At 35.2% G+C, this 12,629-nt stretch overlaps 1 protein-coding gene across 2 annotated transcripts in view; it reads right to left on the bottom strand.

The window, feature by feature from the left end:
- Positions 1–12,629, bottom strand: part of LOC149543538 (uncharacterized) — a 225,968-nt gene that overhangs the window by 32,421 nt on the left and 180,918 nt on the right. Inside the window, exons 8-10 of one of the 2 annotated variants that reach the window (XR_016355646.1) lie at positions 8,422–8,648; positions 8,163–8,227; positions 7,843–8,046 (exon numbers count right to left, since the gene is read on the bottom strand). Coding sequence is in view for 1 of the 2 variants with exons in the window: in XM_089798331.1 (XP_089654457.1) it covers positions 7,843–8,046; positions 8,163–8,286; positions 8,422–8,648 (555 nt within the window). In the remaining variant the exon portion in view is untranslated. Of the gene's footprint in view, positions 1–7,842; positions 8,047–8,162; positions 8,287–8,421; positions 8,649–12,629 lie in introns of both variants that reach the window. The other variant, XM_089798331.1, reaches the window with a different exon arrangement.

The following is a 12,629-nucleotide window of genomic DNA, read 5'->3' as shown; positions in this document are numbered from 1 at the left end:
CACAATGAAAGAACTATCAAACCCTACGAAAGATGAGCACACGCATCATGATGAAGGTAGCAGGCCTATTGATAATTTTGAAGATGATACAACTTGTTTTATGTATCCAGAAAGTGAAATATTCTTCAGTTCATGCTATGAGCAGGAATTATATCAAACATGTGAAGATGAGATGAAATAAAAAAGGCACAATGAGGAGAATGTGTTGAAGAATAGTTGTGAAAAATTTCCAAGTGTCCTACTTGATCAGATTTTTGATAAAAGCAAAGCCATATTTCCTGAATATGAGCTATCTTCGTAACCTTTTTGTGAGGAGAAACAATATGCAGAGTAAGGAGATGGAGCAATTTGTGTCCAAGAAGACATCCAAGCAGAGAAAATTAATCTAGATGTTTGTATGACTAATCAAATGCATGACTATAGAAAAATTCCATTCAGCAATGGCCACAGTGCGCCTAATGTATTCTCAAAGGAAAAAGAAAAGTCAGAGACCAAAGACTACATTAGAAGTGGATTCAGCAATGGCCACAGTGTGCCTAATGACTTCTCAAAGGAAAAACAAAAGTCGGAGACCAAAGACTACATTAATGAAGTGGATTCATAAGTATTTTTCGTAAGGACGATGCATATAATACAGGTTTAATATATGGGCAACAGATCGAGGTGATGAAGGAAAAGCACATGTATGTTAATGTTTATCACAAGGTTACAGAAGAAAATAGATGCAATCAAGCATTAGGTTTCCTTGGTCAATATTCAAATAAGCACTTAGCAAGGATTTATGAAAGACAATCTAATGGTCATTTTTTGATTTTCGCTAATAAACTTGATTATACTAAGGAACAATATAATACTATGTTCAAAAGGAATTACTTGTTGCATTAATCAAAATCAGGTATTTGATAGCTCGGAAAGGATCAATCTTCACTTTTGGGGGGCCTAGTGCCACCCAATTTCACTTTGCATCAGGTTAAGTATGGATACTTGGTCAGCTTCTCCAGAGATAGCTAGAATCTCATTATGCCTACAAGGGGCATATGTCCCCCACAAGAGCCACTAATGGAGTCCTAATTTTAGCACCTCCATTTGTGAACATTTTCCTATCTTTTTCACCATTTATGACATAAGCTTATGTATCTAATAGATCGATGATCAAAACCTTCTTATCACTTCTATACAAAAGCTTCTCAAAGGTAACACAAGCGGTACACGGATCTGTGCAAGAAAGAACATGCTGATACAAGGTTCAAATGGTGTTGATAATGCCACTTCAACAAGGGCTCAACTCTCAAATGTTGCAGCATCTCTTCTTGAAGGAATGCTAAATGTGTTAATATGTTATTCATTGCTACAAAGCCTACACTGCACAACATTGAGGGAATGGTCCAAAAGAGAGCTTATAAAGTTCTTGCAGATATTTTGAGAGAACACAAAGAGTTCCTAACAATAACTTTCTTGAGATATTTGATCTTTTGATTACAACAATTGCTTCTTGTCGTTTTCTGGTATGCGGTATCGGCTTGAATGTTACAAGATTATCATGGGACACTTCCTAGGACCATTGGATTTTATCGATTTCCAGCTTACAGGGACACGGGTTGGAGATACGGGGATATCATAGGTTCCAACAATATGGCTTGTCAGCAATCAGATCTAAAGTGCAATATTAGTGATTAACTCAAACAGTTAAGCTAGATTTATGTGGGTCCACATTTATCAATTGGCCCCACACCTTAGTGATATATTCATCAGCGTGTGTTACTTACTACCAACCACCTCTCACTATTTTATACATGATGGGTCAGAAGGGGACCCATTCACGAACGTATTTGACATCATTGCTAGTTTTTGTATGCTCGAGGACACCATTATTGTTGGTGACTTCAACTGTAATGTCCCCTTTTTTGCCAAAATTGGAGTTTAAGGGATTAGCCTATTATTGTGATCCTCGAGGCTAATTATTGTGGATAGAGGGTCTTCTGAGGCAGTGGCTTGGCTTGGGAGGGTCTTGTCTTCTCCACAATTCAATAAGCTACAAGTTGGTCTTCGTTTGGCTCAGATTGGACTTCGTTTGGGCTTAGTTTTGTATACTTACTACTTGTGGTAAGTTGGGTGTTGATTGGGATGGACCCTTTCTATTTTTGGAAAGTGGATTTGGTCACATGGAGAAATAATAGGTATGATTCCTATTTCGAACGACATATTTAAATGATGAGTATTTTGAGAGTTATTATATTTTTAGTGGCCAAATTATTATTAATTTATTAAATGGCTTATTATAAAGTTATAATTTGACTTTATAATTTCACTTAAGTTGAAAGTTGAGTTATCATTGGAAATAGACATTTATTAATTAGTTAAGCCAAGTCGAGTTAAAGAATCTAATGGAAGCTTCTAATTAATGTTGTGTGGTGAAGCTTCTTGAGTGAAGTTACATTTTGGCAACAAAAAGGGCATATGGAGGTTATAAATAGAAGCCCATTTGTTGAGAAACGCATGCTTCGATATTTTGTTTTCTTTTGATGCCTTTGTGGCTTTTTCTAAGGGTCTAAATTTTGATTTGTTACATTAGATCTACAATTGAAGTATTGTAGATTCAAATTTGAGATTTTGTTCTGAGTTTGCATTGGCAATTGTGCAGAGGTATACAATTGGTCATTTCTCCTATTGTTTGATTGTGGCTAAGGAGAAGATTAATTGTTGGAGCAGATTATTTTCTAACCTACTGCTGAGGTATAATAGTTTTGAAATTTGAGTCTTGTGAATTAATTTGGGAGTCTTCTATTTCTATTCCTATTGTAGCTTGAAAGACAACTACTGCACTAGAAGTTTGTAATAATTCTTATTTGCATTTGGGAGTTTGATCTCACTGAATTTTGCCATCCATCAGATCAGCGTGAATGATATCTGCAATTACAAATGCCTAATATCCTTTTTGATTGGCGTGATTTTTGTCCTATGTTTTTGGCAATCAAATACCTACTACAAAATGTCAAATTGTTGTACATTTGGATAAGCTTTCAATGTAGTTCAATCTGCATATATAAGCCCTGTTGGACGTTTCAATGCCTTGCTATATGGAGCGACTTTGGTTTGCTTCTATGGTTTGTTAAATCTGCATCCAATGAACACTTGATCTTCTGTTATTGGGCATCATTTTGGGACTTCTATAGCATTACATCTTAGGCTGTGATTGGTGGAGAAGTTTGATACTTTGCCAGGTTCACTATTACATTTTACATCTCATTGTATGGGTGTTTAATCACTACTATTTATGCAATGAATAAAGAGGATTTGTTCATTTAATTGTGTATCATTATTCTAAAATTGTGTATGTGAAGTTTATTTTTGAATAAGTTGAAGAATTTAGTGTTTGTCGAAGTTATAACCGGTTGGGGTTATTACATCAACACATGGACTAGGCACCTGAAGACTCCCCTACACGACTAGGTGTCGAATCCAATATGCACCTCTATGTCAGACCCAGCCCCCCTTGGTCTTTAGAGCTCGTCACATGATCCTTCGGGCCCCTTACAATGTAAAAACACCACTTTCTCCAACTGTGTGAGTCCTTACACTTGGTGATCCTAAACAACCTTCCTAGCCTCCTTGGCACCGCTTTGTTCACTTGTTGGCCTCACAGTGGGGGTGTGAACGTGGTTGACTATGCCCTCTTGTTCCTCTCTCATTCCCTCTACGAGTTGCTCAACTACAACCCAACCTTCCCTCGCCAACCATGCCCTCCTCAACCACACTACTCATGCCTCCGCCTAACCCCCTCCTCCCTCCCTGCCCTCTTAACCCCCCATCCTTTTCTTTGACTCCTACTTATCACATCCTCCTTATTTTTGACTATGGGGACCATGACTTCTTCACCACACACCTTAGGTGGCTCCTTCCTCTAGATTGTTTCTCCCCTTACGAGAGCACCTCCCCATGGTCTGACAGTCTCTCTGCATCTATATGGGAGGTTACCCTCCTCTCTTTCCCCATCGAACCACCCATTTGACTCCCTCCCCTATTCATAGGACCTCTTTCCCTTTGAAACAATGGTACAATGATTGCAAATCCTTCCACCATAAGTTGCGCACAACCTACATCCTTCCCTTGACTTCCTTGGAGCAGCTAAAGGACTCTTACTGTGACTTCCTTCACTACAAGAAGCATGAATTTCATCTCATCTCGCAACTAGTCTTTTCAAACCTCTCTCCTTGAATCCCCCAAGGCTTTCGGGCGCCCCTTTTCCCCCGCATGTCCTCCCTTTCCCTTTCCTTGGACCACAATTCATCAATCTCCCACACCTTCACCCTCTATGGTATCCTTGGCCAACATTCCTTCATTATCAGACCTCACCCCACTGCGACCATTTCACCTTCACCAATGTCAACAAGGCAGTTAGATACATGAACAAGAGCAAGGTTGCAGATGAGGAAGGATTCCTAGAGGAACTCTTCAAGAACAATATCACGGTTTTGGGCTCATTTGTCATAGACTTTCTCAACAAGGTGGTTTGTACAGGTTTCCCCCTCTTGGTCATATTACATCATCCAACTGATTTCATCAGTTTGGGCCACTGTTAGATCCCACCAATTACAAAATCATCATGGTGGTGACACTTTCTCTAAACTATTCACTACAATTTTACATGATATCTTTTCCCAAGAGCTTGATCAAAGACAAATTTGGGCCTAAGGAAAGGCTAGTTTTTGGCCAAATTTTTTAACCATGAACCACTTCTTGACTCTCAGGACTATTATTGAGGAAGCATGTCATCACTCCTCAAAGGTTTATTGCAGATTTGTAGATTTCTGCAAGGCATTTGATTCTATCCATAGGATGGCCCTTTTTCTAGAGAATGTGGGACATTGATATTTCGAAGACTCTCTTGACTGTCATTATGAGACTCTACGAGGCAGTGGTTGGTTGCATTGGGACACATCAAGTGATATCAGACTTCATTCGAAATACCATTGAGGTGAAGTAGTGCTTCCCTCTATCTCCCAATTTGTTTGGACTCTACATTGATGAGTTGAACGAGCTTCTTCAAGCACACTCCCTCCCCAGGGACAGTTGCTTCATACATCAAGCTTTGATTTCTAAGTAAGACCATGGTGATGATCTTTAATTGTGTCGTGGATGAGGTTGCCTCTTCAGACATCTACATGGGGTCATGTTTCAAGCGATCCCTTGGACCCTTTTGTTGGTTTTTTATTGAACATTAATAAATTTATCTTATATGACCTGCAATAGAACTGTCCCCAATGCATAATACATCTAGTTCTACTTGGAATGGTCACTTCATGCGAGGAAAATTAAGCATGGATGAATGGTTGATTTTTTATTAAATGAATCAAAAGCTCTAGTATATTCATTACGCAATATAAAATCTAACTATTTATTGCAATGGCATGCAAAGATACTACTACTATAAAGAATGAGGGTGACTTTTTATTGAATGGTAATGACAAAGCTCCTTGCTTTGTACCACTCTTCAATATAGGCCAGACTATAATAGGCCCATTCTTTGGTGGATCAACTCTTAATTGTCTTCCCCCCACCACATTATCCAAACGTTTTTCTATAAAACTGTTGTCTATTCCATTTTGACATGTTAATTTTCTATTTAATAGATTTTATAATTAAATTTTCATTTTTGAAAACTTTTCCTTCAAGAAATTATAATTATCAATAATCTCTAAGACAAAGCTCCTTGCTTTGTACCACTCTTCAATATAGGCCACTCTTCAATATGAGGGTGACTTTTTATTGAATGGTAATGACAAAGCTCCTTGCTTTGTACCACTCTTCAATATAGGCCAGATTATAATAACCCGAGTCTTTGGTGGACCAACTCTTAATTGTCTTCCCCCACCACATTATCCAAACTTTTTGCCATAAAACTGTTGTCTATTCCATTTTGACATGTTAATTTTCTATTTAATACATTTTATAATTAAATTTTCATTTTTGAAAACTTTCCCTTCGAGAAATTATAATTATCAATACTCTCTAAGTTAAAGAGTTTTTGCCACGCTTTTGTTGAGTATTTGTGGATTTTTTTTCTGAGTCAGTTTTGTTAGCTTTCCAAGTACTCTCGAAATCTGATGAACTTTGGTTTACATATTCAAAAATGTTGTTTCCTTCAACTAGAACCTACACTTATGTGATGAATGTATATTTGTGCACGTGGTTAAAGTAGATTCTATTTGTTTAGTTTAGAGTTTCTTTAAAGTTTATTTATTGAAGGGTGCATAATAAAAACTGAAAATCGGTAAAAATCAATATATTTTATGGTTTTCTAAAGTTTCCAAGTATTGGCCATGTTTGAGCATTAGGTTTGAGTCAGACTTAAAAATCATCTTTTTGAGGCTAAGCTGAACCCAAGTCTTGTAACATTGGTTTATAGTGTTAAGTTTTAGGTCTCATGCAACTTTCCCTGATAATTTCAAGTATGCTTCTATCGTATTTGTTGTTCCCTTTTGTCTTGTCTTAGAAGAAAAATTGAAATGCTAATAGACATCAAGATGAAGCCATTGTGTCACTAATGCAATTGATGTGACACATTTTCAATCACCGTTGTCATAAAATAATCTTCCCCAACAACAAATCACGATGTTGTTGTCCCCAAGGGTTTGGTTATTGTGCAAAACACTCAACTGTGGTGCTTCTTTTCAAATGCAGTTCTTAGTTGTTTGCTTAAGTGGTCTTTTATAGATCCTCATGGCTCAATCAATGTCAAGGAATGTTTATTCTTGAATACCGCTTAGTGTTTCTTTTATTCACCTAGAACTATTGTTTTTAATTACCAACCTACATAATTTATATGTAGGTGTTAGTAAGATCAGTAACAATTTTATCTTGAATTTTATTGCTATATATAATTATAATCAAGAGTGATTTGTAACAGAATAATATTTTAAAATAAAGAATTCATGAAACTTATTATTTTTTAGCTAGGAGAACTTGACTCTTTATAATAGACTTAACTATTTGTTTTCACACAAGAACTTTTTGTTTTGATAGAGGCTTTTTGCATATAGTTGCATTGTAAGACATGTTAGCTTTCTTTCACTTATTGAGAAAATCTCTCATAAGATCACCTCTATTTGCTTTCTTTTGAATCAATTTTTATTTATATAATTGCATGGTTTCTTCTACACAAGTGAACAAGGTTTGAGACAAAACTACTTATATTCAAGCACTTCCTATCCTTATATAATAGAGCAAGCTTGGTCAAGACTCTTTATGTTGGGTAAGAAAGGGACTCGATAAAGTTGAATTGTTTGGATTTCCTTTTCCATACTAGCAATTTTTAACGATGTAAGATTTGCATGCTCTCTCAAATCTCTATTAAATCATAAATACAAAGAAAACAAGGCAATATTCATGTTCATACTGCATTAAAGCATGTATGGAATTAGTTGTAAATGTACAAGTGAGAGCAATCCATCAAATTGAGTAAGTTCTCATAAAACTAAATCTGCTTAAATGGATTTTTTGCGTAGCAAAGGCATTCTCAACTACATAAAAATGAGCCCATTGCATAAAAAAGATGAGACGCTGATAATGAGCACCAATGAACTTTTGACAGCAAACAAATAGGCATATTAATTTTTAAGTGGGTGCACCTCTAGCATGCCTGTGTCAAACATGCACATGACATACACAATGAATTCCAACCTTGATGATTCATTATTAAATAGATACTAGCCAAACTATAAAAACATATGATATATTTTAAAAAGAAGGAATAATAATAAGTTATGCCTTATCAGATAATGAATTAAAGATAAGGTTGAATGCTTTTCTAGCAAACAAAATGTATTAAAAAATAAAACTCACTTGTAAGACATAGTGAAGATCTGGTCTGCCATCCTTTAAAACTTGAGCATGTGTAGGTAGCCTTAGATATCCATCTATAGCTGCTTCCTCCCAAACATCATCGTCATCGTAACCAGCTTCCAAGCTCATTTCTTCAGCAATCTTGCTGCATATGTATGAGCGAAGAGCTTCTCCAGCAACAGATAGACTAGACCACCGCCCACGCTACAAGCAGAGATTGTCAAGATCTCATGAACAGACCAAGATAGCGAATACAAGAAAGATGTGTCAAACAATTAATCACAAAATTTTGATTTCTTAGAGGTACATCAGTAACTAACCTCAGATCTTCTCAATTTGACACCCATAAATTTCGCAACCTTGAGTCGTCCTCCATGGGCCTTTACTGAAGCATACAGATTTTGATCATATAATTTTAAGTCTTTGTATGTTGGCATGTCAGATCTGTAAGGTACCTAATATAATCTCAGCTAAAAAGAGCATTGAGGAATCAATGGTTACAATATTCTCGAGTAAAATATAACTAGTGTAGAAAAAACTCATAGCATCCGTGACTAAAATCAAGACAAAATTACCTACATGTCCCTAGACTTCATAAATTCTTCTATTGTTAGTTTCACTTGTCCGAGTGTCATCAAGCCAGTTTGTTCTGTTGGAAGTGTCCCTGCTTTGACTACCTTGGCATCTCCTGAATATTTGTATATCTTTTTGGGAAAAATATGTTTACGTTTTTCTTGACCATAAACAAAAACTGTGGAACGCTCCAATGCATGTGCAACAGCTTTGTAACCCCCATTAGACATTATCTGCATACAGGTTTCATATTGAGAAAAAAAAATCTCTGACAACTTCATTTCCAAGGAAAGACAACACAAAAATCACATTTAATCTGCCATTTTCTCCAATTCAATAACAAGATACCTGTGGGCAATGATCTGAAGTTACCACAAATCAACCATCATTCATATGACCAAAAAATATTAATCAAGAACCTATTATACAGTGGCATATGTCTAGGATATCAACATTTGAATTGCCAAATTTTGAAGAAAAGATATGTAAAAGTTCTAATTATGCAATTAACCAATCTAAAAACATACAGGTTCAACAAAATCTTTGGAGTATAAATCACATAAGAACCTTGACAATTGATTTAGAGATCCAAGATCAACCTTTGGTTTAAATTGAAATCTTCAAGGTACATGACACTCTGGTAGGCAGGCATGAACAAAATTTGTATTCTCTCATTTCTAACATGAAATCCTAATGATAACCCATTTAGTAGTGGAGAGAGGGAAGGAGGAAGAGGAGCAGAGAGAGAGACCACAGATATAACAAAAGCCTCTGTAATATCCCCATTTCAAAGGTTAATTTTAATAAGATATATTAAACAATAATAAATAGATAAATACTATGACAAAATTTAATATTAAATATAATATTTCAATAAGATATCAAATTGATATGATATTGTATTATGACAATGACAATATGAAAATAATAATATATTTATATAAATAATAATATTGATAATAAAAGAAATTATAATATAATCTTTAATTATATTATAATATAATCTATACTAAATAAATAATAAATATATTTCTCAACATTAATAAAAGATTGACAATAATTATAATCTACATTTAAATGAAAAATATTCAAACATATAATAATATCATTATATACACGACTGATATCAAAATATTATAATATGAAATCCGAAGGTCACAAATTCACAAAGTGGCACGGCAATCCAATCATACAACATATAATACAGATAATACATGGATTAATACCATTTGAGCTGGCATATATTTGACTACAAAATCGGACCCATGTACATTGCCCCTTTATAATATTATCAATTAACTTATAAAACCTGAATGTTTTAGAAGTTATCATTCATCGTTATAAATTAATCAATAAAAGGAAATCTCTTAAAAGTGAATCTTTTTGGGATAATTATCGCCAAATAATAATTATTTGAATAGTAGACATTACAGCCTCAGCTCTCAATTTTAAACTTTTATACAAAAAATGTGGTGAATCATTTAACTGACCTATTCAATATACGTGTAAGCCCTGATATATTATGAATGACATCAACAATATCATGAATAAATAATGCTTCTTTTGTGTCATATCACTAAAACAAATATGGAATGAACCATAGTTCAAAGACTCTGCAATTTCTTTGCAAGATTCATGAAACTCCTAAGCATCTGAGCTGGCTGAGCCAAGTTGACCAAACTTCCATGCCATGCACAGCTTTGTCTTCAGTAGTACTCAGCCAAGTCTTCAACAGTACTCGGCCGGATCTGGCTCCAAGACTTTGGAGTCCAAGGCTCAAACTCCCGAGTCCTAAGCTTGGACTCTCTTGTCACCTGAATGTAACAAACAAGGGACTAGATTTTCAAATTTCACGATTTCAAGACTATATAACATGTGTAATGTTTGAATTATGACAAATTGATTGTCAAATCAGGCTTCAATGTCCTCTAAATGCATTGATTTTGATTTGTTGCATAATTATGAGGGTGTTTTTCATGCCAAGTTTTTGCCAATTGTTTTGCTGTCTTTGTCGAGTCCCACATCTGACTTGAAGATTTGGGTTGTCAAGCTGAATCAAAATTTTTGAACTATGGAACTTTGAATCTCCATGTGAATGAGGGAACTATTGATCAGCCAACATGTCAAGATTTGCTTGGTTAGAGAGAAATTTATAGAGGCATTTTCATTGTCCTAAGTAAAGACTATGCCATTGTGCTTGGTCAGCTCCAAACTCCTGCAGTTACATCCTTATATCAAAATTAAGACGTTAACTTTTTTCCAAAGCATTGTGTGAGGGCCCTTTAATAGTATGGGGAAAATTCCCATAATCACCCTTTCTTAATTTACATGTATTATTGGAGTAATCATCTTTTATCCAAATCCTGTGAGCAAATGAGGAGATTATTTGTGAGCTTCAAACCACACCATGCACTTCTAGGACATTCACCTAAAGACTTGTCCTACAAAACCAAAGTAACACTAGGCATTTAGATTGAAATTTATGATCAAATTGCAGGAAGCTTGGGTCTGGGGTTGGATCTCTATTTGGTTTTGCAAACTAGGTGACCCCAAGCTCCCACAAAAAAATTGAAGATAACCAAAAAGAGCAAGATCACATAGCTTGGGCACAATGCATAAAAATAACCCCAAAACATTGCTTCAACTCCCTTATGCTGGCCTACCAATCTTTTAGATAAAGGATCTCTTAATCTAGGAGAATAAGAATGGGTCACAAATCGACTTAAGATGCAAAACCAACTTAATCTACTCATTTATCTTATCATTTGAAATTCACAATGCACATATTACCGCAAAAAACCCAAAATACATTCGACTTTCTCAAGATGGATCGATTGGTGCAGGTTCTCAAAAACTATTTCTTGGCTGCATTTTGTGCGTATGGGGGAATTTTATATATTGTGTCATTTTATAGATTGGGTTGTCATCATATTTGAGAAATATTGAAAAATCAGATCATGAATTAGATCTAAAATTAGCAGCAGGGTTATTTCTGAGTTTTGCTCATTCATTGAGTTAAGGTGCTGTAAAATTATCTTTCCCTATGCACTACAGTGTTTCCCCTAGTTTCTGAGGACAGGGACGAAAGCGGACACACGGATGAGTTTCTGAGACTGACAATTGTTTTTTGCCAAGTTAGGAGAAAGCAAAGGTGACAGCTATAGAACTATACGAAGAATTTTAAAAATATAATGAAATTTGCATATATACATTGCATTCATACTAAAACATGGATAAAGCATGCCATTTAAGTATCATCGAACCTTCGCAAAACATTTCAATAGTCAAACTAAATACTCAATATGCATTTATAATTCAGAATTCATTGTCAATATGCATGTTATATTAGTTCTAGGTCTGTAATGTCTAGGTCTTTAATACATTTTTCTGACTTTCCAAACACTTGCAAACAATCTGCTATATGATTATGTAGTATTACTGTAACAACACTATTAATTTCACAATTCTTAATGTAATGTTGCCAAATAATAATCAGTTAACCCCAAATAGCAGGAATTAACTACCAAACAATAACAAGCATGTTAGGGTGAACTTGGAAGGAGGGGCCCACTTTACAATTAAAAAATAAAGTTTTGTAAAGGAAAAACATCTTAAAAAGGTCAGGAATAATGCTTGTGTTTGAATTTAAAATCTTGTTGGCTTTGTTATCAATTATTTAGGGTTTGTTAAAATCTCTCAGTTTGGCTGCTTATTAGTTGATGATGGTGCACCTGTCTCCACGACATAAGATTAATTCAGTAATTGTTAAAGTTGACTCTATTCTCCAATTTGGAAGGCACTGGTCATATCAAAATTTGAAAATTGAGAACTGTTTTGTGGAAGGTAAACAATCAGTATCAATTTGCTTTCTTGTGCTATTACAGTTTGTTTGAGACCCTCCCCCTTTATTGCAAACATTTGTTATTATAATCAATTTCTCCTTGAGAAGTTTTGCCAACTCAAGAATCTTGTTAAGTCTGCACTCACAATCATTATTTCATTACAAGTTATGGTACAACTCCCTAGGTCTTACAGAGCCTGAAGTGTACAAACTAAATAAAGTCAAGATTCAATCTTCTTCGTTGGCTAAAATTGTGTTGAGTTTCCTAGCATCAAGTAGGCAAGCTCATAGGAAGTCAACTAACAATTTTGTGCACCAACAGATTGGCGACTCTGCTGGGGAGAGTTGCTCACAATTCACATTGTGCAGTTAC

The sequence above is a fragment of the Cupressus sempervirens genome, chromosome 8, assembly GCF_028749045.1.
Source record: "Cupressus sempervirens isolate cs-2001-9-10 chromosome 8, ASM2874904v1, whole genome shotgun sequence".
Classification (NCBI taxonomy): domain Eukaryota; kingdom Viridiplantae; phylum Streptophyta; class Pinopsida; order Cupressales; family Cupressaceae; genus Cupressus; species Cupressus sempervirens.
This window is presented reverse-complemented; position numbering and strand designations above follow the sequence as displayed.